General features: G+C 43.2%; 2 protein-coding genes across 5 annotated transcripts; both read left to right on the forward strand.

Annotated features, from left to right (window-relative positions):
• Window positions 1–820: 820 nt before the first annotated feature.
• Window positions 821–17,526, forward strand: LOC139567643 (hexokinase-1-like). Its single transcript, XM_071389031.1, has 18 exons — window positions 821–1,202; window positions 2,822–2,984; window positions 5,445–5,593; window positions 6,188–6,307; window positions 8,299–8,394; window positions 8,478–8,577; window positions 8,818–9,001; window positions 9,402–9,557; window positions 9,731–9,964; window positions 10,204–10,508; window positions 10,991–11,139; window positions 11,407–11,526; window positions 12,082–12,177; window positions 14,353–14,452; window positions 14,710–14,893; window positions 15,202–15,357; window positions 15,687–15,920; window positions 16,243–17,526. Exons 1-18 carry the CDS (start codon window positions 1,140–1,142, stop codon window positions 16,403–16,405), a joined length of 2,772 nt encoding a protein of 923 aa, XP_071245132.1. The 5' UTR covers window positions 821–1,139; the 3' UTR covers window positions 16,406–17,526.
• A 60-nt stretch (window positions 17,527–17,586) lies between these two features.
• On the forward strand, window positions 17,587–23,695 carry LOC139567644 (zinc finger and BTB domain-containing protein 45-like). 4 transcript variants are annotated; one of them, XM_071389034.1, is made up of 7 exons: window positions 17,587–17,716; window positions 19,486–19,586; window positions 19,804–20,874; window positions 21,774–21,908; window positions 22,134–22,283; window positions 22,393–22,651; window positions 22,813–23,695. In XM_071389034.1, the coding sequence occupies exons 2-7, from the start codon at window positions 19,521–19,523 to the stop codon at window positions 23,217–23,219; spliced, it is 2,088 nt and encodes a 695-aa protein (XP_071245135.1). In that variant the 5' UTR covers window positions 17,587–17,716; window positions 19,486–19,520; the 3' UTR covers window positions 23,220–23,695. The 4 variants fall into 4 exon arrangements, with proteins under 4 accessions (XP_071245135.1, XP_071245136.1, XP_071245133.1 ...); XM_071389035.1 differs by having other exon boundaries at window positions 17,625–17,716; window positions 19,489–19,586; XM_071389032.1 differs by lacking the exon at window positions 17,587–17,716 and adding an exon at window positions 18,512–18,649 and having other exon boundaries at window positions 19,489–19,586.
• Window positions 23,696–26,034: the final 2,339 nt, after the last annotated feature.

Here is a 26,034-nt window from a genome sequence, read left to right on the forward strand (position 1 = left end):
GCTTTCAAACTTCTTCTCTACCTCAAGACCACGTACATCAAGCACTCAAGTCGTTAGATAAATTTTTCCATCCAGACTCTTCACTGAATCATCTCTGACTTGATACATTGTCTGTTTTATAAAGGCCCCCACCAAATATCCAAACCCATCCTAAATTTCAAGAGGTTGACCTAATCAATACAATTATGAAAAATAACTTGTGATGTCCACTGGTTCCACTTTGGAGAGAGGTCACAGGGTCACAGACTACATCACATAAAACTTTGATGGGGCAATAGAAGTAGAATAGGTGTCACTAACACAAACACTCAACTCAGAGACCTTAACCTAAAGTATATTTCTATATATGTCCCTTGAGCTGTCAGGATGCCCTTCAGTCACCTACAATCATCCAGCTGATGCCCCAGCATGAGGATGGTGATGAAGAGGAGAGGAATGACATCATCATGTGATTGCCCTCCTACTTGCACGTCCTCCCCTGGGTGCAGACATGCCGGGCCGGGTGTCTCTCCCTCTCTTTTTCTCTATCCCTTTCAATGTCTCTCTCTCTGCTGCTGCGAGGAGAGGGGTGGGATACTGTATCAACCAAGCCTCCACTTCCTCCCTTATCCATTTCTCTTGCAATCCCCCTTTCCCTCCCACCTCTCTCTCTCTTCCTATACCCCGTTCTTCTCTCCTCCTTTCCTGAGCTGAAGGAGAAGCCCTCAGCCCCCCCTCCCCTTGCCATACCCTCCGCCAGCAGCCCCGGCTCAGCCAATCAGTGTACGGTGGGGGCAGGGCATAGCTGACCACCATTCCAGTGCAGCACTGCATCCACCAACAGACAGGCAGCTAGCAGGGAGCAGCTAGGAGAGCTAGCACCACAGCACTGAGACACAGACAAGACACTGTGTGTGTGCCTGTGTGTGTGCAACCAAGGCACAGCTTCTTCTTCTTCACTGTTTTACTAGCACTTTTACCTCACAACTCTCTTCAAAGGGGACTAGGGCAGCTCAGGCCTGCGTTTCCTCCTCATTAGGATAAACAAGGGATCAGTGAAGGACAAGAGAGAGCTTGGATATAGGGCGTTCTTTCCTCCCTTTTCTCTCACCTCCCTCCGTCCGTCAGTCGCTGACAGCCCTCGCATACGTGCAGGCAGGATGATAGCGGCACAGCTTCTGGCATATTACTTCACTGAGCTGAAGGATGACCAGGTTAAGAAGGTGAGTGACTACAACACTTTTACTGTACTCTTCCCTCTAGAATGGGTCAGTTTTGCATGAGAAGACAATGCTGACAGATATGGACACTGGTTGATGGTTGATGCTATCTGCATATCAATATGCCTCTGGGACATGTGATGAGGATGGAGCTTTGGGAGGGAAGCCATGATGGACATCTGATTTCATTTTGATGAGTGGTTAGTCTTGTCTACAGTAAGTATTGGAACAGGAGTGTGCAGTTTTTAATAAACACACTGTGTGTCCTTGAGATTAGGATGTACCAGCTGGGTGGGCTAGCTGGTGATGGTCGTGATGCAGTGCATGCTAGCCCCCCTCTCATCACTAAGGAGTGTTTCCGGGGCGTCTGTTGCCGGGGCGTCTGAAGCAGACAGGTGTCTGTGAGCTAGAGGCTGCTTAGAAGGAAGCCGTGAGCACTTCCTCTCTCCCTCCCCCTCTTCTCTCTCTCTCTCTCTCTCTCTGACTCCTCTCTCGGTCTCTCCCTCTCCATCGTCATGGAAACGGTTAAAGTGCCAACCCCCACCTTGCCTCGCCATCCTCATCCCCTGACACTAGGCCTGTAACCAAATCAATTCCCTCGTTCATTCCCGTGGATAGGAGGGGACACGCCCGTTAGTGATAGACAGATGTTGACCTCAGATCAGAACAGAAACAAGGCACGACATGTAGATGTCAGAGAAGCATCAGAGCATCTAGTTGTCTCAGGACACACATTATACATTCATAAATCCATTGGTTTTGACTTGACCTGTGTGACATCCCCTAGAGACTGAGTAAAAACAGAGTGGCTCGTTCTCTGACGGAGTGTGGGATAGGATTTGTGATGTCATACGTGACGTGTAGTGCAGCATGTGCACGTGCCCCTAATACTGTAGCTAGCTAATGTGTGATTCACCACAGCAGTGAAAATGTTAAGGCCCCTGGGAATAAGCTCAGTTAACCATCACATTCCTGATGAAGACCAGTACGAGGGCTGATTCAGCAAAATATTATATGATGTCAATTATTATGACAGTATATTATACTACTACTATACTATATATTACAATTCATATGAAAATATTAAATTATCTTAATCATAAATTTTTTTTGATGCCCCAAAATTTTACTAATACTTACCATTGTGATTGCATTTCATAACGTTTGTAGCCTACTACTACTTAATTACTAGCGTCACACGCATACTCGTCTCTATGTGAAGGCTGCACAATGCTATTTATATCAGGACAATCATTCTCCAGCTATCGGCTCTACAGCAGTAATATTGTTCAGCTCAGCGCTTATTTTTGGAGCCCCATAGCGACTGGTGAATACTAATGCCACTGCAAGAGATGATATAATAATCTGTGGATCCTATCCAGTTGTTCCCTGTGGATTGTGTTCCATTGCACTCTGGAATAATATGACAACTTGTAATGTCTGTCTGTCTTCATATTGCTAAGTACCTGCACTCCATCATTGGTTGAGTAATATACAGTATCATAACGATACATAATAGTTAGGGTCAGTAAAACTCAAGACCCTAATCCTTGTATATACTGTATCATGATGACATATCATCATAACATATTGTATCCATTCTTTCCTGTGGTGGTCTATAGATCGACAAGTACCTTTACTCTATGCGTTTCTCTGACGAGACGCTGCATGACATCAAGTGTCGGTTCCGGCGGGAGCTGGAGAACGGGCTGGGCCGCGACACCAACACCACCGCGACCGTCAAGATGCTGCCCACCTTTGTCAGGTCCATCCCTGATGGATCAGGTAAAGTGTCAAGTCAATACAGAGTAAACATCAATGCAATAGTGGTTCTGTGTGGCTCAGTTGGTTCACGAGCCAAAACGGGTTCCCGAAAATTGTGCACAAAGTCATCCATTTCATATGATATGTTACATCCTGCAAAAAATTATTATAATAATAATTGTCCTGCAATTCAGATGATATGTTACAAATTGGAAAGTGCTTAATATCGCCTTCAATCTCTTTAATAAAGTACAGCAATATATACATTGGAAATAATCCACACTGATGATGTTAGCTGCCTCTCTGCATAACAAAAAAACCTATACATTCATAATCATAAGATAATGGCATGGATCCCATTTGGACCTGCAGCTTGCATATCTACTGGCATGTCCTTTCAGGCTACTTCTATACAATAAAAGCACCAAACTACCACTATTGGACTTTTAACGCTACATAGAAAATAGTGTTTATACTGTAAGCACTTTAAAGCACACTACACTCCCAGCTTATCTGTGCTGCAAAAATGTGCTGAGGTGTTTTAAATGGCCAGTGCCATTCTGTGACATTAGGCTTTTTGTGTGTACTGTGTGGCCCCTGTATTTGAACTTGGCAGGTCATATGGCCACCTAGCGCCATTGTTGTGAGCCCAGGAGCAAAGTATTGCTCTCTGTGGCCACTAGAGTGTCTATGGGCTGTCAGTATGATTAGCTGTGCTATAGCAGTGCATGATAACATTTAATATCGCTGACGCTGATCATTCAACTGCTAGATACAGAGACACTGAGCTCATGCAAAATGATGCAGGGGTCCACCGTTGGGGTAGTTGGGTTTATTGGGGACAGTTGGGGTTATTTTTGTTCAGTTTATAGTATATAAAATGTAAATGTTGTAGTTGAAATTTAAAGTTACAGGTAAGATTTATAGTTTAAGACATGAAAAAAGAGGAGATGAGTTCACTGTTTGTTTACTGCTGATTGCCTGTCAACATCAGTTAAAATGCCCAACCCTCGTTAATAAATAACTAGAGTATTGGGTTACATTAACAAATGTAATGTTGAATGTCACCAGGCAATCTTCCCAGCATAAAGTTACTACTTTAGAGAAGAGGATGGAAAATACTATATGTAAAATGTTGCCTGATAATAAAATGTCAGAAAGCTCTTTTGAACTTGCTGATTGTAGAGGCCACTGCTGATAGTAGAGGCCACTGATAGTAGAGCCCACTGCTGATTGTAGAGGCCACTGCTGATAGTAGAGGGCGTTGTCAAGAGGTTTACTCCAAACATCCAACCTATGCATAGACCTGGGTGGCCTATCTTTGTTTGTAAACAGAGCGGCCTGTGGACAGTAAATCCCCAGGCCCAACAAGGCTAGCCTTGCAGAGGGGTCGTATCATAAAGCCAGCCTGCCGTGAGCAGTTCCCTGTCATCTTGCATGTTATAAATAGACATAGTTTTCAGCCACTGGACATGAGGGGGTCCGGGAAGGGGGATTCAGTCAAAGTTCAAAGTTGAGGCTATGGTGACAGCTGACAACTGATATGTGTCAAGTATGTGAGATGTGTGCAAAAGTATTATCAACAATTTACTTAGTTACACAGGCCAATCACAAGCCATCAATGCCATGATCAACAAGATAGCAACACATGCAATATATTTTCTGTGATGGTATTCTCTACAGTGTAAGGAAAGATGAATATCAACAGTGGATAACTCTTTTAACTGCAGGCCCTTTATTGTAAACTACAATCTACATGGAACAGCATGTAGATTCCGGAGACACCTGAAACCCCACCTCTTTAAGGAATACCTAGGAGAGGATAAAGTAATCCTTCTAACCCCCCCCCCCCCCTTAAAAGAGTTAGATGCACTATTGTAAAGTGGTTGTTCCACTGGATATCATAAGGTGAATGCACCAATTTGTAAGTCGCTCTGGATAAGAGCGTCTGCTAAATGACTTAAATGTAAATGTAAACAGCAGTACTCTATAACAGTGTTATAACAGAACATTACCTAGTTAGCCTGAGGATATAATTCTACTTTGCTTTAATGGCAGCTACAAATGGAGCCATCGTCTAGTCTGTAGGCCATCAGACATACCTCCATCCAATACAGCTCAGTGACATTTCATTCCAGACAGGTCAAGGGAACAGATTGTGATAATGCTCTGTGGTCAACACCAGACAGATAGTGTAATTAGATCAGCTCAGTGTCTGGAGTACACAAACAGCTTGGTGCTTGATCTATACAATCAATATAAACAGGCTTTTCTTTACCTTTTGAGGACAGAGTATGATTTTGTTTCCCTTCCTAGAATGACATATAATCCTGACATATAGCACCTGGTAGGCAATCAATTCAGTTCACCTAAAAGGAATTTTGTAGAAAGTAACACGCTGCTTGAAAGACACTAGAAAATAGGTAATGTTGTTCATGTATTTTCTTCTGTGTTTTTATTTTATTTTCTCCAATCTGACAGAAAAGGGGGATTTCTTAGCTCTGGATCTGGGTGGCTCCAACTTCCGTATCCTGCGCGTGAAGGTGACACAAGACAAGAAGCAGCCGGTTCAGATGGAAAGCCTGGTCTACGAGACCCCTGAGGACATTATCCATGGGAGTGGGACGCAGGTCATCAACACCACAAAACACCACCAAAAAACAAACCAAAACACCCTCAAAAATACAACAAAACAAACTCAAACACACAAAAAAAACTCAAAACTGCCCAAACACTCCCAGACCATTGCCTATAGTCTCATTCACTCACATCAGAGGTTCACCGGGTCAAACAATAAGGATCACTCTGTATAAAAGCAGTCACTCAATATTGTTGTATGGATCTGTTTGTCCTATGAAGTGGGTGTGGCATCAAGACCCCCATCACTACACTGTTGACATCTGTTGACTTTTGAAACTCCCGAGAGAGGGCAGTTGGCAACAGTAACGTGATACCCACAACAATTCTGTAACGAGAGAGATCAATTGTGATTGGTTTAAACAAAAAAAACATTCCACAGTGGTCGTAGTAGAGGACTGACTTGAAGAACTGCTGGCCACCATCATGATTCACCAATTCAAACCAGTTTAATTGTTAATTAGGGGTTTGATAAGCCAATAGGGTTGGGTTGCTGCTACTGTTATTATGTGTAATTGTTAATTAAACTACGTGCTTCTACGTGCTTCAGTCTAACTCCTCAATGCAAGTTATTTTTATGTCTGTAGCTCTTTGACCATGTCGCAGAATGCCTTGGTGACTTCATGGAGAAGCAAAAAATCAAGGATAAAAAACTCCCTGTAGGATTCACATTCTCCTTCCCATGTGCACAAACCAAACTGGACGAGGTAAGAGGTTCCAATAATGTATGCTTTTATAATGTTTTAATGCTTTATTTGAAATGTTGAGAAACCATAATAAATGGCATAATTTTTTTAATTATATTTAAGTATAAGACAACTTTTAGGGTTTGAGTTTGCACAGTTCTGTTGTAGAGTATACAGTGAGGGAAAAAAGTATTTGATCCCCTGCTGATTTTGTACGTTTGCCCACTGACAAAGAAATGATCAGTCTATAATTTTAATGGTAGGTTTATTTGAACAGTGAGAGACAGAATATCAACAAAAAAATCCAGAAAAACGCATGTCAAAAATGTTATGAATTGATTTGCATTTTAATGAGGGAAATAAGTATTTGACCCCTCTGCAAAACATGACTTAGTACTTGGTGGCAAGACCCTTGTTGGCAATCACAGAGGTCAGACGTTTCTTGTAGTTGGCCACCAGGTTTGCACACATCTCAGGAGGGATTTTGTCCCACTCCTCTTTGCAGATCTTCTTCAAGTCATTAAGGTTTTGAGGCTGACGTTTGGCAACTCGAACCTTCAGCTCCCTCCACAGATTTTCTATGGGATTAAGGTCTGGATACTGGCTAGGCCACTCCAGGACCTTAATGTGCTTCTTCTTGAGCCACTCCTTTGTTGCCTTGGCCGTGTGTTTTGGGTCATTGTCATGCTGGAATACCCATCCACGACCCATTTTCAATACCCTGGCTGAGGGAAGGAGGTTTTCACCCAAGATTTGACGGTACATGGCCCCGTTCATCGTCCCTTTGATGCGGTGAAGTTGTCCTGTCCCTTTAGCAGAAAAACACCCCCAAAGCATAATGTTTCCACCTCCATGTTTGACGGTGGGGATGGTTTCTTGGGGTCATAGGCAGCATTCCTCCTCCTCCAAACACGGCAAGTTGGGTTGATGCCAAAGAACTCCATTTTGGTCTCATCTGACCACAACACGTTCACCCAGTTGTCCTCTGAATCATTCAGATGTTCATTGGCAAACTTCAGACGGGCATGTATATGTGCTTTCTTGAGCAGGGGGACCTTGCGGGCGCTGCAGGATTTCAGTCCTTCACGGCATAGTGTGTTACCAATTGTTTTCTTGATGACTATGGTCCCAGCTGCCTTGAGATCATTGACAAGATCCTCCTGTGTAGTTCTGGGCTGATTCCTCACCGTTCTCATGATCATTGCAACTTCACGAGGTGAGATCTTGCATGGAGCCCCAGGCTGAGGGAAATTGACAGGTCTTTTGTGTTTCTTCCATTTGCGAATAATCACAGAAACTGTTGTCACCTTCTCACCAAGCTGCTTGGCGATGGTCTTGTAGCCCATTCCAGCCTTGTGTAGGTCTACAATCTTGTCCCTGACATCCTTGGAGAGCTCTTTGGTCTTGGCCATGGTGGAGAGTTTGGAATCTGATTGATTGATTGCTTCTGTGGACAGGTATCTTTTATACAGGTAAGAAACTGAGATTAGGAGCACTCCCTTTAAGAGTGTGCTCCTAATCTCCGTTCGTTACCTGTATGAAAGACACCTGGGAGCCAGAAATCTTTTTGATTGAGAAGGGGTCAAATACTTATTTCCCTCATTAAAATGCAAATCAATTTATAACATTTTTGACATGCATTTTTCTGGATATTTTTGTTGTTATTCTGTCTCTCACTGTTCAAATAAACCTACCATTAAAATTATAGACTGATAATATCTTTGTCAGTGGGCAAACGTACAAAATCAGCAGGGGATCAAATACTTTTTTCCCTCACTGTATAACTGCGGGGGTGGTACCTGCCTTGGGGACAAAATCCTCATTTTAAAAGCAAACACTAGCTAAGACTAGCCAACACCAGTTAACACCAGCTAAAACTAGCTAAGACTAGCCAACTCTAGCCAACACTAGCTAACACTAGCTAAGACTAGCCAACACCAGCTAACACTAGCTAAGACTAACACTAGGTGGTCATAGGACAGATTTATTAAAGAAAGTGCTGTCTGTTACAGGCCGTCTTAGTGACTTGGACAAAGAAGTTTAAAGTGAGTGGTGTAGAAGGCATGGATGTTGTGAAGCTTCTGAACAAGGCCATCAAGAAACGAGGGGTGAGTTTTCTTATTTCTTAACCATAATTGAATTACCACGTGTGCCACTGGAAGAGAATTAGAAAACATATTGTATTTGTCAGGACTATGAAGCTGACATCATGGCAGTGGTCAATGACACAACCGGAACAATGATGACCTGTGGGTTCGACGATCAACGATGTGAAGTTGGCATCATCATAGGTGAGAATACACAGCATTCAAGACATGTATGTTCGCATACACTCAAAAGGGTTATTGATAAAAGGTGGTAAAAGAACTGTGCAGCTTGCCAATGGCAAAGAATGATGTGGCATTGTAGACTCATGTTAATTCTAAAATTAAGTGAAAATTAAGCAGATGCCCATTTTGCGGCACAGCATTCTCCTGTGGCTTGCCGTAGTGCTCCAGACAGGTTATTTACTAGGCTGGGTGTAATTTCAGGTACTGGTACTAATGCCTGCTACATGGAGGAGCTGCGGCACATTGACCTGGTGGAGGGAGACGAGGGCAGGATGTGCATCAACACAGAGTGGGGGGCGTTCGGGGACGACGGGTCCCTGGAGGACCTCCGTACAGAATTTGACCGGGAGATCGACCGAGGCTCCCTCAACCCTGGGAAACAGCTGTAAGTCAAGACAGCAGGGCCTGCATGGTACTCAGGACTGCTATGTGGAATATGTGTTGATAGTTGTTGCTATAACAGAGTTATAACCTAAAGCTAATTACAGTACAATTTGTCAGTTAAACGTACATTGAATCGGGCACTTTTTGCAGCCTCAAAAGCTTCAAAAAGTCACTACAAGTGATAAATATATAGGGCTTCAGGCCAGGGGCTTGCCACCCTCACCGCCAAGATAAAACAGAAAACAGTGTAGACATTGTTCAACCCAAGCAGGTATTTACAAAATCTCTGGGAAGAGTCATGTCACATAACAATAAATCCTCAGAGAACGTAACGCTGTGTATTTGTTTACAAGCCCTAAAAATAAACTGACAGTGTCTCTGTTGTGTCTTTGTCTGGGAAGGTTTGAGAAGATGTCCAGCGGGATGTTTATGGGAGAGCTGGTCCGCCTCATCCTGGTCAAGATGGCCAAGGAGGGACTGCTGTTCGAGGGTCGGATAACCCCTGAGCTTCTGACAAAAGGGAAGATCGAAACGAAGCACGTTTCAGCCATTGAGAAGTAAGAGGTCAACCATGGACAGTTTCTTCCAAGGAAAATATACACAACTCCATTGTTTTTGTGGACTATATGACCTCCATTACATACAATGAAAAGTTATTTGAGGCTAAGTGAGCTGTAGAGCTCATGCACTACATAAATTCTTGCCATTGACCTCTCTCTCCCCATGACAGGAGCAAGGAAGGCCTGACCAAATGCAAAGAGATTCTAACGAGGCTTGGGGTGGAGCCTTCTCAAGAGGACTGTGTTGCCGTACAACACGTGTGCACTATCGTATCCTTCCGCTCTGCGAACCTTATCGCAGCTACACTGGGAGGTATCCTTACTCGGCTGAAGGACAACAAGGGAGTCACCCGCCTGCGCACCACTGTGGGCATTGATGGGTCGATGTACAAGATGCACCCTCAGTGAGTACTCAATCCTACTGGAGGTCAATAGGACCTCCTCTGTGCAAGAACACAATAAGAGAACAGGAGGGAATTTCAAAATAGCCACAGGTGTCAAAGAATATGCTTGTCTCTACCACAAGTGATGATGCAATAACATATCAAGATTGACATTTCTCTGACAAGTACTAGGCTTTGATACAAAAATCCAAACAGTTTATAATCTCTTCCATTCATCCGCCCTTCTCCTCTCTCTGCAGATATGCCCGGCGTCTCCACAAGACGGTGCGGCGTTTGGTGCCCGACTCTGACGTCCGTTTCCTGCTGTCCGAGAGCGGAAGTGCCAAGGGTGCTGCCATGGTGACGGCGGTGGCGTACCGTCTGGCCGACCAGACGCGCCAGATCGCCCAGACACTGGCCGAGTTCCGTCTGAGCAAAGCCCAGCTGCTGGAGGTGAAGAAGAGGATGAGGACAGAGATCGAGAACGGCCTGGGGAAAAAGACCCACGACTCAGCCACTGTCAAGATGCTGCCCACCTACGTGCGCAGCACGCCTGACGGAACAGGTGACCAACAGGAGGGGCTTGTGGGAGGATGGATGGATGGATAGAAGGAAGGATTTAAAGGAGGAATTAATATATCTTCTCACCACTATTCAGAGTTGGCGGGAATCAGTTCCATCTGAATTGTAGTCGATTCAGGAATTTTATTACCTCCTCCATAGAGGAATTCCTTGTTCAACCGTTAGGGAATAAAATGGGACTGACCCCCGCAAAAGTTTAAAAGCTTCAGTGCTTTCATAATTGGTCTACTTTTTGTACTTTTTGTATAATCCTTGGGCATTTGCATGTTAGAATCCCTTTGTTTTTACTGAACTGTCACCCAATATCCCTGCCTAATCTGAACAGCAGATGAATGTCACCGACCTCAAGCAATTCATACAACTATGAGAATCAACATTTGAAGCATGAGAATGTCTTATGGAAATAGTGGTAGTTTGTATGGTATTGTAATATCATTAGCTAATAAGCCAGCCCTTATGTTACAGAAAATGGGGATTTTCTGGCTCTGGATCTGGGAGGGACAAACTTCCGGGTGCTGCTGGTTAAGATCCGTAGTGGGAAAAGGCGTACAGTGGAGATGCACAACAAAATCTACGCCATTCCCATCGAGGTCATGCAGGGCACGGGAGAGGAGGTACAGCAAAAGCTGAAATTACTAAATGTCATTAGCCAAAAGCCATTAGATTCGGTCTCAATTCATGAACTACGATTCATCCGTTTTCAAATGTCCAAATACTTCCTTTAGTAATTTTTCCATCCATAAATTGAGTCTAATTTATTTCTGTCTGCACTGAAATAAATACAGTCAGCACATCATCAAGCCAATTAATCATTAAATTCAGAATTAAATGAATGCAGTCAGCGTATGATTAAAGACGTTTTTTTCCACCGTTTCCTCCAGCTCTTTGACCACATTGTGCACTGCATCTCTGACTTCCTGGACTACATGGGCATGAAGAGTGCCCGTCTGCCTCTGGGCTTCACCTTTTCCTTCCCCTGCCACCAGAAGAGCCTGGATGCGGTGAGTAGTTTATCTGCTGGCTAACATCTACCCTGGATGAGAACCCAAAATATATCCTGTCATGCAAGATCCTCCAAAAATGGAATCACTGACAATTATGATCAACATTCACATTTCACAGTATATTTCATTGATCGTTCTCAGAGTGACAGTCGTGTCTAATGTAACTATAAAATATGTGGATGCACTGAAAATCAAGTCAATGTATTAAGTGATCGTAGAGCTGGGACGATAAACCTAAAATTATTGACACCGAAGGCATTTTGCTGATATCGTTCATTGCGATAAGTAGCCTATACTAGAGAAATGTGAAGTTTGAAATTCTATAAGTTTGCTAATATGGGTGATTGTTAATGGGACAATTGACGCTACAACAATACATATTTTTTTGTGTGTGTGTAATTTAAAAAATTGTGGTGTACATTGTTATAAATGTATCGTTCTATTTAGCGTTATCGCATAAATTCACGCAATTTATCACAATATGGATTTTTGGCCATATCGTCCAGCTAGGTGATCGTAGCGTAACCAAAAAGTGCCTTTTCTGTTTTTCAGGGTATCCTTGTGAACTGGACCAAAGGCTTCAAATGCACAGACTGTGAGGGTGAAGACGTGGTGGAGCTTCTCCGGGAGGGCATCAAGAGGAAAGAGGTGAGGTTGGACACCACGCCTTATGTCACACCACTGTGATAATATGTAACACCTCCCCACAATATAACTCCACAGAGTAGAATCAAATAACTGGTGTGGAACCAGTTGCCAACAATTTTTCAGTGAGAATCACTTTTGGCTCATTGATTTGTCGCTAGAAGTCGCTGGGTGACGTTTTGCCGTTGCCATGACGAAGTCACAGCACCAATTTGCCCTGCACAGCTGCGGTCCCCGACATAGCGTTTTCGCCACCTCTCCCACCTCACACCTCCTCCCCTTGTGCTTCTCTGCCTATCTGTGCACCATTGCAGTGACTTTTGTTGCACAGACAGCTTCTCCCATGTTTTGCGGCAGAAAAGTTTGAGTGGGAAAAGTCGCTAAATGCTATCAAAACCATAGAAATCCTTTGTGGCAAAACTCCCCAAAGGCAGCCTGAAAAGTAGCTCTTTTATCAATAAAAGTTGCTGGAGGGGTCTGAAAACTCGCTAAATATAGTAACAAAATCGCTAAATTGGCAATACTGTGTGGAACTGTCATTACACTCATGCGCCATAACTGAACTTCCACTACATTGTCTCAGTCACCATCAATATTAACGCCCCACGTAAAGGTTGATCTCATTCATAACACCATTTATCAACAATAAATCACTCTATGCGGTTGGAAATACTGATACCATCCCAAGTAACAATGTTTCAATTTATTCAACAATGCAAAATGCCAGACCACAATATATAAAAATAAAAAAACAATAGCATATCATGCTAAGTTACCATTAGGAGCATATGCTAGTAGCATATACAATGTCTCTATTGGCAACTTTCAGCTGTGCTGCAGTAACTCAGTTATACTCAATGTGCTTCAGTCATTCTGGACTTGGTGTTCTGAGGGGTTCTCAGCCCAAATCACACACCAACATATTTCTCAGTATCTTTTTTATTAATTTCACCCTTTTAGATGGAGGATGGAGTAGGTATTAGTTGAATGTCAATGAGCAAATTGATTCGGGGGAGAAAAAAAACAGGTAAAACGGAGCCGCAATGCAAGTCTCGAAAACCTGACCCTAGGCAACACAGTGACTAGAGCCTGGTTTCAATTATGGACTATTTTGGCATAGAGGAAGTACGTAACTACCTACGTCACTACTTTATTGGCTTGAATAAAATACTAAATATTGGCAAAATAAGAAAATACTAAATATTGGCTAGCAAGATGGAGATCCCTTTGGTTATTTTTAATGAGTGTATTTCGCAAGTTGCTAGTTTGCATCAACTACTTTAACTAAAACCACTGCAAAGGTTTTTCCTGCAAGCTTTGGTTTTGAATTGCGACGTTTTGGCATGACTGCCTCATGATTTGTTGGAGGGCCAAGATAAAAATAAATAAAAATAAAAAAAATTATCAACGTACTGTAGGTAGTGACGTAGTTCATCTATAACATAAAGAGTCAATTACTGAAACCAGTCCCTAGTCACTGTGTTGCCTAGGGTTGGATTTCCAGGACTACCGCAATGCAGAGGTGTAGAAATTGTTTAAATAGCATGTTATTAACATGGGAAAATTGTAATAAACAAGAATGCAAAAATGACTGTAAATAGTTACAGGCAAAGTATAAGACAAATGAACTTGAGAGTGTTTCTTGTGACCATTGTTGTGACCAAATTGCGAGTTTATATTTCTAGCAAAAACAACAAAAAAATCAGGATCTTTACAAATGGGAATGGGAATATGATATCTCTTTGTCAATTGTGTGTGTGTATGTGTGTGTATGCCTGTCTGTCTCCTGTCTGAGCTTCTGCATAATAATGAGTGTGTGGAGGGTCAGTGGGTTGCATTGTTCTTGGAGTGCTATTTGAAAGGTTGCCATGTCTGATATCATCTTTCAGTTGAACCAGCCATTCACTAACATTTCGAGGGGGGAAAAGTGGTTCATTCATTGAAAAACAACCATTTGTACACACCAAACTCACACTGAAAATAATATCATGTTTTTTGCTTTACGACATGATGCATGACTCTAAATGGAGGTTTGTTTTCTGGTTGTGACAGTAAATTAAGGTGACTTGAATGAGGTTACTATTTAAAGCATTGGGTGAAGCAGAAAATGTATAGTTCAACTCACTCAAATGTACTGTTCAACTCATAATGTTGTTTGTGTGTTGTGTATATGTGTAGGAGTTTGATCTGGATGTGGTAGCTGTGGTGAACGACACTGTTGGAACAATGATGACGTGTGCATATGAAGAGCCCACCTGTGAGGTTGGACTTATTGCAGGTATATAGGCCACTACTTAATTTAATCAACACTTACAGTACAACCTTGTTTTTTCTATCAAATGCAAAATAAGTTGATGAAATTGGATACAACGCTAATGGCTAAAACTTTTATACCAAATTGTATATAATTTACTGTAATGTACATTGTAATAAGCAGTATATCCGCAATACATATAATACTGTACAGATTTATAGACCTGGGATGTCACGTGCATTATAGACCTAAGACCTGGGATGTCACGTGCATTCTAACAGGGACGGGCAGTAACGCGTGTTACATGGAGGAGATGAGGAACATAGAGACGGTGGAGGGGAACGAGGGACGCATGTGCGTCAACATGGAGTGGGGCGCCTTCGGGGACAATGGGTGCCTGGACGATATCAGGACGCAGTACGACTGCGCCGTGGACGAGAACTCACTCAACGAGGGCAAACAGAGGTGACAATTGAACAGCCAAACTAGTAAATGGCTCTCTGAGCACAGGATAGGTTGAAATGTGTTTTTTGGTTGTTTTTTTGGCCTAAGTATGCATCTGTACTTTATCGTATTTGAACCAGAATCCTTTATTGACTCTAAAATACTTTAATGTTATCCATAATAAAATGGTGCTTGGTTTTGATTGTTGGTATGTTAGACTAAGAGTCATCGATGGTCTACTGTACTATACTCCCTGAGGAAAGATGGGCCTAACTAAATAACTAAGTTATATGCCTCAAATTTTGGGTATGTTTCACTCCATGTCTCAGGTATGAGAAGATGTGTAGCGGCATGTACCTGGGAGAAATTGTGAGGAACATCCTGATTGACCTGACCAAGCGCGGCTTCCTGTTCCGTGGAAAGATCTCTGAGACGCTGAAGACCAGAGGCATCTTTGAGACCAAGTTCCTGTCCCAGATAGAGAGGTAGGGAACATGTGATTAAACTAAAAAATCTCTTGCTGTACTTAAATTTGACCCTATTAACTAAGGATATGTGCCTGGAGGTGTGCATAAGAATCCTGTTGTAATTTGGGATGTACAGAGATTATCTACGCTGTTGAGAACCAACACTTAATACAATTACAAATTGTTCACAACAGTGGCATCTACATTGTTACAAACACATAAGAATATGATACAGACACCTTTATGAGACTGTAACCAATATTAGGCCTACCTGTATGCACAAGTAACTATTCAGTATCCAGTGATCCAATGGCTCTTGATTGACCTTTAACCCTTTCTTTCCCCAGCGATCGCCTGGCCTTGCTGCAGGTCAGGGCCATCCTACAGCAGCTGGGTCTGGACAGCACATGTGACGACAGTATCATCGTCAAGGAGGTATGCAGCACCGTGTCCCGCCGTGCGGCTCAGATCTGCGGAGCCGGAATGGCCGGTGTGGTGGACAAGATTCGTGAGAACAGAGCGCTGGACCACCTAGACATCACTGTGGGGGTGGACGGAACACTCTACAAACTGCACCCACAGTGAGTGATGGAGGGATAGAGAGAGATGAAAGGAGAGGGAAAAAAGGAGAGCCAGTGTTAGCTCATAGTAAACTAAATCCAAAGCTTCCTTAAAATGTTAAAAGGTGGAAATTAGAAGCATGTCCATAATGACGTGTGATATTAGTGTCAGAGGATATGGACATTTCACACCTGCTACATCTTGTCTACTTAGATATCATAGAAATAGAACTCTGAGTACAACTGTAATGAATCCGCTTCATCAATTCAGTGATATGTCCTATGAGAGACAATTATCCTTATACTCGTCTGACTATGTGTGCCTGTCTCTCTGTCTCTCCAGCTTTTCCCGGATCTTCCACCAGACAGTGAAGGAGCTCGCCCCCAAGTGTAACGTCAACTTCCTGTTGTCGGAGGATGGGAGCGGCAAGGGTGCAGCCCTCATCACAGCCGTGGGCTGTCGCCAGAGAGCGCAAGAGGCGCAGCAAGCGGCTCAGCAAGCGTAATGAGCCGCCCCTCCCGTCACCTTGACAACGCCCTGCTACTCCAACTTTTCTTCCACCCACCGCACAGCTCTTCTCTCCATCTCCCCATAGCCCCGACAGCCGTGACTCCACCTCTGCCCCACCTGGCCACTCTCACAGCCGGAGACATGTCCGCATGCATAGGGAAGTAAAAATACTACAATATTTCACCTTTATTTATTTATAATGCACCAGAAGGGTTTATCATTTAAATGTTTGTACATTTTCCTCGATAGCATGTTGTCTTAAGTATCTGATAAATATAGTGCAAAATGTGTGTATTGTATAACAAAAGTTGGATTTTGCACCAAACAAAAAGTTCTCTGTACTTTCTACTGGATATGCGAGTTACAAGAGTAGTAGTATTTTGGTGGAACTCTCAACTGAACATTTAATCCAATGAATGATACAACAACTCCTTTATAGTGATTACACTCTTTATATATCTTTTCCAAAAAGCCCTCTGTGCTTATAGGGTGGAAAGCAAGAGTCACGGCTGTAAAAAGTCATAATTTTACACACCACCTACATACTATTTTCAAACAATGTACTAGTCTACTACTAATAATTTTTTGTGTAAATGTATGTCAAAAGTAAGTCACATAATACAGAATTCCGCCTTCACCTAACCACGTTTTCTGAGGAGCTTGGAGAGTTGAATGACCCACCCCCAGTTAAAGTGTTCTACCTTGTTGCTACATAAATGTGAATTACTACTATACCTTAGGTGTTGTGTTTTGTGTTCATTCCCACCTATACTTACGCATTGTGTGCACAAAGAATAAATGTTCATTGGGCCCCAAGACAAGAGTGGCTACTCCGAGCGTTTCTGTGTGTACTTGTGGCTGAATGTCTCTGTGAGTCCTAGTGTAACATGACCTGAATGTCTCTGTGAGTCCTACTGTAACATGACCTGAATGTCTCTGTGAGTCCTACTGTAACATGCCCTGTAGCTTTACATGTCCAAAGCTCTATGAAGACTGCATGCCTTATTCTGAGACAAATGGAGGGTACTGGATCCTTTTATTTTATATATCAAAATAGATTTGTGTTTCAAACTGTGACAAGTGAATTCATTAAATTATATTTTGTTGTGCAGTAAATACTGTGGAGATGTCTCTTTCTTAGAATTTCACTGTACAGGTGGAGCTTATTCTACAATAAGCTTCAAGACATGGCAAAAGACAACTCCAATGGTGGATGGGCTATTTTAAACCTAAATAGACAGAATTCTTCAACTCAAGGGTTCTTCCTTGTTGTCTATCACCAAAGAAAAAGCAGAATTCATTAAAGGTAGACATGATATTTAAAATTCCATATAAAACTTAGTTTAGGTAAAGCAGTGGTTCTCGGATGGTTTTGCATCGGGACACAAATTAAACAAGGTTGTCTCAGTTGCCAGTTGCAAGGTTGTCTCAGTTGCCAAAATGCAATCTGGAAAACTATTTGTAATGCTATATTGATAGTAAATGTACCAATTATAACCTGGGAACAACAGTCCCACCTTTTTTCATTGTCAATCATTCCATGTTGCCCATATTCTTGATGAAGAATGTTAAGCTCACTGATTTGAGACCTCTAAATCAGCGAAGTCTCTAAATAGCGCTGTTAATAACTATATTGAAAATACTGTGATTGAAAAATAGTTCAGATGTTAAATTATTAAAACATATAGGTTCATTATCATTTCTACACACGTTCTAACTGGTTTTAGTAGTTTAAGTTCAGACTGCAGTATTCTTAATTTACAAATAATACAATTATAATATTTATTTTTTACTTAGACACTCGCGAACCATTCAAAACCTCGGTCGCGACCAACCAGTTGAGAATCGCTGAGCTAAAGCATTAACGTTACAATTATGCACAACATGTAGCTAACCATCCATATGCATACAGATCTGTGTGTGATTCTGCACAAAGTCTGTGCAGTCACTGGCACTGTGTTTGCAGCAGAAATATTGGAGGAATACGCGCTAATTCTAACTGTTAGATATTTGTTTACAGAAATGCATGCATATTAATATACTCGTATTATTATCGCTGCACACTGCAGATATGTAAATAAGGTAGAATAATTGTCGATAGACGAAATAGGTCGAAGACCAATGCAAGAAGGCTGTGCTAGCCAGGAAGCTAACTAGCTAGCTAACGTTAGTTTGTAGCTAGCTTGCCATTTTCAACCAGTGGCCAGCTAGTCAAGTTAGCCATGCTAATTGGACCGTGGTAGGTGTCAGCTTTGGTTATTAGAATTTATTGTAATGTCAATAAATTTCTAAAAACCACATGCTCGTAGTTGTTCATGCAAATGCACACCGAAGATGTTTGTGTGCTCACGAGACTGAATTCGTAAAGGAGAATGTCAACCTACATAACATTCGCTTGATAGCTAGCTAGCATATGGTAGCATTTACTGTGACAATTTGACAGTTATTTGCCTGTCTGGTTGCATAGATATTTTTGTCTGAGATAGGCCTATTGCCATAGCTATGTCTTACGAAATATAATATCATGATGCATTACATTCATATCATCGACATTATTGCAATTCACACATACCGCTCTTTCCACTGTCACTCAACCACACAAAAAGGGCTTTAGCTTGCTATGCAGGTCATTCTTTAAAAACATTATCATGCGCTGTTGTCTGTTCCACGCGCCCACATATTCCCGCCATTATAAATCACTTGTCTTGTCCAATCAGGCATGTTACCTGTGGTCATTTGTGTGTAACCTTTATTTAACTAGGCATGTCTGTTAAGAACAAATTCTTATTTACAATGATGGCCTTGGAACAGTGCCTTGTTCAGGGGCAGAACGACACATTTTTACCTTCGGGATTCGAGCTAGCAACCTTTCGGTTACTGGGCCAACACTCTAACCACTAGGCTATCTGCCCCATTTAGTACAGGCCACTGCCACCTGCTAATTATTTGCTATTAATTGTGATTTTGTACCTGTGGGATAAAAACAAAATATTGTAAGGATTTAGCTAGATCAGTTATATTATGTTACAGCACATACAATACTCTTGTTGAACACAATTTTATCTTTGCTTCCAGCAGGGTTGCACTGAGAGCTTGAGGTGACAGACTGCATGGTTAGGGGTGCCCTGCAAGACTGCCAAGGAAACCCACTCCACCAAAGCAGGTGCATCACTCAGGTAACCTCACACATCCTATTATACCTGCTGACACAGTGGATACAACTTCATTACCTCTAAGCAGCCCGATGAGGTTTAAGGGGAGGCACCCGGCCCCGCAGTGGCCCATGCTCCGTACCCCCTTCCCTCCCTGCCTTCCCTCCCCTTCAAGCTGATTCAGAGCCGACAGACACTTTGCCAGCACCACCTCCCAACCCACCCTGTCCCTCATCCTTAGGCAATGGCTGCGGGCACGGAGACAGTGCACTACATCCACCTGCACAACTCCAGCCAGTCTGTTCTGGAGGCTTTACGGACGCAACGGCGTGAGGGCCTCTTCTGCGATGTGACGGTGCGCATCCACGACGCCTCGCTGCGTGCCCATGCCTGCGTGCTGGCCGCTGGCAGCCCCTTCTTCCAGGACAAGCTGCTGCTGGGCCACTCTGAGATCTCGGTGCCGCCGCTGGTCCCCGCTGAGACGGTGAAGCAGCTGGTGGATTTTATGTACAGCGGCTCGCTGGTGGTGGTGCAGTCGCAGGCCCTCTGCATCCTCACCGCCGCCAGCATCCTGCAGATTAAGACGGTCATCGACGAGTGCACCCAGATCATCTCCCAGAGGAAGGTGGCTGCTGCTGCGGCGGCCGCAGCAAGTGGCGGTGGAGGAGGAGGGGGGATGACAGCTGGGGTCCTGCCCAAGCAGGAGGAGCGGGGAGGGGGTAAAGGGAGGGACAGCGGTGGTGGTTGTATTGGTGGTGGTGGCGCAGTCAGCGGTGGTGGGGGTTACCAGAGCTTCTCGAACTTCGCCTTGGGGGACTGCGGGGCGAGCAACATGGTCACAGGCCTGGGCGGAGCAAACTTGAGCGTTAATGTTAGTGAGAGTGGCCCAGGAGGTGCCCTGGAGCAGGCTAACCCAGCGGGGCTGATGGCTCTAGCTGACATGGGCAGCCACGGGGCCCTGTGTGGGGCTGACGGGCTAAGCTCAGGGGCCGCCGGAGTCCTCATGAAGAACTCAAATTGCACCCAGGATGTGAGGTACAAGCTGAGAGACCTGCTAGCGGCAACCGCTAACGGCGCCAATGCTGGAAGCTCAGGGAATCTCTCGGTCGGCTGCAGCTCTGGTGTCAGCAGCGTGGACAGCATTGGCCGGGACAGTATCCGCAGCAACACGGCTGACCTCTCGGAGGAGCTCGTGGGGATGGACAGATACTGCGAGGAGGAGATGGATGGACATCACAGAGGGAGAGACTTGGACAGGGACAGAGGGGCAGGAGGACACAGCCGCAAGCAGAGGCAGCCACTCAGGCTTCAGGTAAGTTCCCAATGGTTACAGTTGTAAGGCAGGCAGATATGCATCCAGACATCATAAAGTGAATAAAGCAGGACTTCTAGACGGCAATTACCCTCATTGTGTCATTGCTGGGAATTAAGCTATAGATCTGAACGTGTCAGCAATAAACATAATTGAAAGGAAGTTGCTGTCCAGAAGTCTTATATTAGGCTATCCTCCTAGTTAATGTTCCATGGACTGATTAAACAGTGAACACCCCTTCTATGGGTCATTAAACATGTTAAGTCTTGGATGGAGTACTAGCTAGCACCTCTTTTTAGTTGTTGTTACATTGTACCTAAGCCAATTGTGTATACTCTTAGAAAAAACGGTTCCAAAAGGGTTCTTCGGCTGTCCACATAGGAGAGCCTTTTTTGGTTCCAGGTAGAACCCTTTTGGGCTCAATGTAGAACATGTAACCCAAAAGGGTTCTTCAGACCCTTTTAGGTTCTAAATAGCACCTTTTTTCTTAATTTGTCCATTGAGAAATTGATATCTAAGCAATAAGGGGGTGTGGTATATGGCCAACATTCTACAGCTAAGGGCTGTTATGCACAATGTAAAACGCGTAGTGCCTGGATACAGACAGCCCTTAGCCGTGGTATATTGGCCATATACTACAAACCCCCAAGGTGCCTTATTGCTATTATAAACTGGTTTCCAACATAATTAGAACATTAAACAAGTATTTTTTGTCATACCCATGGTATACGGTCTGATATACCACGGCTTTCAGCCAATCAGCATTCAGGGCTCGAACGAAACGGTTTATAATTGTCTTTTTACTGTCTTCACAATCCTGACCATACACCACAGTTTGAAACACCAATTTTAGACTCTATACTCTAATTGACTATATATTTTTCTTTACCTTCTCTTAGGTTCTTGTAGGAGAGGAAGTGGTGGTGAAGGATGAAGGAGTGCAGGAGCCGGATGGAGGTGTCTTCGGCTTGGAGGAGGGAAGACGTGTTGAAGGGCAGGAGGGCACACAGGAATCCATGGCAACCTTTGGCCAGGTGAGTCTTGTCTTGTCTTGTCCTAGACAGAAACTTGTTGTTGGAGCGTGGTGCTGGCAAAAAACACCAGGGTTGTGGGTTCAAAACCCGTATGGGCTGCATGTTCGGAATCTGTAAATTGTTATTTTATCATTATCACAGTTTTAGAGACTTTTCAAGGTTATGTATTAGGGTTAATTAAGTTAGTTAATACTCATAAGTGAATTTTGTCTCTCTGTCTTACAGGAGGGTGTGTTCTATGATGAGGCTGGAGTTTTCTCCCCCGAGGCTTTCTGGCCCCAGAACGAGCCGGCTCAGGCCATGTCCTTCAACCCCAGAGGAAGAGGAAACAAGCTACTGTCTCCCCCTACCTCCTCACAGTCCATCAACAACCAGGTCAGTTACAAATGTAAACATAGTTTTAAAATAGTCATTGCAACAATTTGTCAAATTTAATCATGAAAGTCGTTGGTGGCCATTATTTCAATTCCTGTTTCCCTTTCAGCTACTTTTTCAGTACCCAGTCAGCCAATCACAGCCATCAGCCTCATTCTTTGTGGGCGGACCGATGGTGATTGATAGCATGGCAGGAACGGAGCACAGCCAACAGGCTCCGGCGCCAATGACCCCTGCTCTGTCAACCTGTGGCACGGCAGGCCCCTCCCCTTCCTCCCAGGGATCTGAGACGTCCTTCGACTGCACTCACTGTGGGAAATCGTTACGTTCCAGGAAGAACTACAGCAAGCACATGTTCATACACTCCGGTAGGCCACCACTTTCTATATATACTAGTTACTATCACTTCCTTTAAAACATTTACTGTTCGTGATTGTTGTATACACATGTTAAAACTCCACATAACAGATAGTCTCTCTGATACACATGTCATACTAACAGATCCTATTTTCTGTTGTGTGTGCCTCAGGTCAAAAGCCTCATCAGTGCAGCATCTGCTGGCGCTCCTTCTCTCTGCGCGACTACCTCCTCAAGCACATGGTGGTGCACACGGGCGTGCGCGCCTTCCAGTGCTCTGTGTGCGGCAAGCGCTTCACACAGAAGAGCTCACTCAACGTGCATATGCGCACACACCGGGCCGAGCGCACCTTCCAGTGCACCGTGTGCCACCGGGCCTTCACCCACCGCACCCTGCTGGAGCGCCACGCCCTGCAACACGCCCACCACGGGGCCACCCAGGGCCAAGGGCAGGGACAGGGCCTCCAGCAGACACCCAAACACAGCCCTCCAGCCCTGGCAGGGCCCTCGGGCATGTGCGGCCCAGCTGGGATGGGCAGCACCATGGCCAACATGCCCAGCCATGGGCCTTCCTCCTAGAGGGAGAGAGAGGGAGGAGGGCCCAATCTCAAACTGATCCATCACCCCTATCCTGGAGCCCTTTTCTGATCCGAGAGGATTGCTAGGTATGAGCAACATGGTTGATGCTCCATCTAGACCTATCGGAGGCTAAATGGAGTTTGTGCCATATTTCTCACACCTATGAAGCCCTTGCAGATATGCAAGAGGGAGTTGCCAATGATGGAAAAAAGGGGAGATAATTGGTTTGGGATTGTGGAAGAAAAGGAGAGGAAAAGGGAGAGAGAGGCAGAAAGCTGTTGGAGACTAATTGCTGGAGATGGAAGGGAGGAAATGTAGGAGGGGTGAGAAAGAGAGAAAGAAAAGGGGAAGGGAGAGAGAAAGCAAAACCAGCCACGGCTAGAAAAAGAGTGCAGGGTGATGAACCGATGAAGAAGAGAGCGAATTAATCAATGAGAGTTACCATCATACATCAAGACGGCATAGGAACACTATTACATGCAGGAGGCACTGGATGACCCAGGATCATATACCTCTAAACAGGAAGAGACAGGAAATGTATTAAGGACACAACTTTTATTTTGAAATGTGACAAACGTTTCAGCATGTTTTACACACCTCAAAGAATACCTCGGCGGTCCAAAGACAGGCATTATGCTACACATGTTTAATAGCTACATCAAACAGCAAAACAGTGGGAACTAAAGCTACCTGAAATCCCTTCCTTTTAAAACATTACTAAAAAAAAATGCCATAATATTCCTTTACATTGTCGATATGAGTTTATTTGTTGCTCATTTGTGATTTATTGATGACGAAAACAATAAGGCAATGGATTTAAAAAGTGAAAAAGGATCTTTCAACTATAAGTGACACTTTTTGGGATAAATTTGAAAATCTGTACTTTTATCAGGCTTTTTAATCTATGTGTATGTGGGGTTATGTGTGCTTTTGGGGCACTTGCCAATGAATGGGAAGGTTTGTTGCTGAGAACTATAAAAATGTTCTCCAACGGCTTCATTTAATACTTTAAAATGTTTTTATTGTAATGAAATAAATCATGAGGAAATACAATCACCCAGAGTGGATTTGATTACCACGTTAATATTTATTACAATTTGACAATGATTACTATGCACAATACATTTTTGCACATTGTGTAATTTAATTCAGCTTTATATGTTGCCCTACCCTAGATATTTGACCTTAGAAAAATATATTTGCCCTAAGATTACCAATGTATATCATGGAGAACTTAAAATATTTAGTTTTTTGTTTCCAACTTCCCACCTTAAAGGTGATTTTAGATATGCAGTAAATAGACCCTACTAGACATAAAGGCCAACTAAGCCAGTGAGACCGGCAAAACCCCTTTAAGATCCCTTCTGGTCCTCACTATAAACTTTTACATAAAATGTCCCCCACAATGAAGAAACATTCTGCTTGATCAGGATGATCTCATTGAGCTAAGCACTGTTCTGCTGATTCACTAATCTCTATAATGGGAATCTGTTAAAACCCTGTTAATAGGAAGCTGACATGATTTATAGATCAGTTAAATCTGTTCTGCATATAGTTCAGGCCAACCCTTGTGAACAAACAGGTGATTAGGCTATTCCAGAGATTTTTATATCCTCAGCAACTCAAATGTTTCTAGTACATTTTGTCTGAGGTGGACCTGTGTACAGTACTATATTATGTGTGCTTAAAGCTATGTCAGAAGAACGCAACCATTATTGTAATGATGTACTGTGTTTTGCCTTTTTTTATTTCGCTTTCTTTGAGTGAAGGGGATGATAAATGTCTCTTTTTTTTTTTTTTTTTGCAAATTTGAATATAACTGCAAGTCAAATATGTCATAAGAAAATAAGTAATTTTATAACGCACCAATCATGCAATGTATACCACATGTTTTATGTATGGAAAAGCTAAAAGGCATGATATAACTTTTTATGAAAAATTACATGTACGTACTTCAATGGCTTTATTGAATTTTAAAACATGATTTTAAACATTTCTCTCTCCAAATAAAGTATGGCTACAAGCCAACTTGTTGTCCTACAGTTGATTATTTGACCAAGAGGTATAGGGGGGTAAAACAAGCGTATGTATTCTTATCAAAATACTTTTGAATATCTTCTTTGTTTTAGGTTTGGTTTTATCCCATTGTAACGGTGTTCCTCTCTCTCTTCATACGAAGAGGAGGAGTAGTGATTCGACCAAGGCGCAGCGGGTTGTGAATACATAATGAATTTATTAGAACATGACGAAAAAACAAACTATACTTGAACAAACTAACAAAACAAATAAACGATGCAGACAGACCTGAACACGAACTTACATATAACGTGAAGAACGCATGAACAGGAACAGACTACATAAAACGAACAAACCGAAAACAGTCCCGTGTGATGCACAGACACAGACACAGACACAGACACAGACACAGACACAGACACAGACACAGACACAGACACAGACACAGACACAGACACGGAAGACAACCACCCACAAACAAACAGTGTGAAAACACCTACCTTAATATGACTCTCAATCAGAGGAAATGAAAAACACCTGCCTCTAATTGAGAGCCATATTAGGTCACCCTTTAAACCAACATAGAAACAGAAAACATAGAAATGCCCACCCACACTCACGCCCTGACCGACTAACACATACAAAACAACAGAAAATAGGTCAGGAACGTGACACCCATACTAAAAACAAGTAATACATTTTGCTGTTGACCAATTTCACAGTTTTCTGTTAAGTCTACATCCCCTCGATCCTAACCAATTTATATGAAAGACAATATAAAATGCTTGCTTTTCTTAAA

Source organism: Salvelinus alpinus, chromosome 2, assembly GCF_045679555.1.
Source record: "Salvelinus alpinus chromosome 2, SLU_Salpinus.1, whole genome shotgun sequence".
NCBI classification, from domain to species: Eukaryota; Metazoa; Chordata; class Actinopteri; order Salmoniformes; family Salmonidae; genus Salvelinus; species Salvelinus alpinus.

Coding starts and splice junctions, on each gene's coding strand:
- LOC139567644 (XM_071389034.1), top strand. CDS start 19,521: ATGGTTAGGGGTGCCCTGCAAGACTGCCAAGGAAACCCACTCCACCAA. Junction 21,909..22,133: donor CCATGGCAACCTTTGGCCAG/GTGAGTCTTGTC, acceptor TCTGTCTTACAG/GAGGGTGTGTTCTATGATGA. Junction 22,284..22,392: donor CACAGTCCATCAACAACCAG/GTCAGTTACAAA, acceptor TTTCCCTTTCAG/CTACTTTTTCAGTACCCAGT.
- LOC139567643 (XM_071389031.1), top strand. CDS start 1,140: ATGATAGCGGCACAGCTTCTGGCATATTACTTCACTGAGCTGAAGGAT. Junction 6,308..8,298: donor CACAAACCAAACTGGACGAG/GTAAGAGGTTCC, acceptor TGTCTGTTACAG/GCCGTCTTAGTGACTTGGAC. Junction 14,894..15,201: donor CTCAACGAGGGCAAACAGAG/GTGACAATTGAA, acceptor TCCATGTCTCAG/GTATGAGAAGATGTGTAGCG.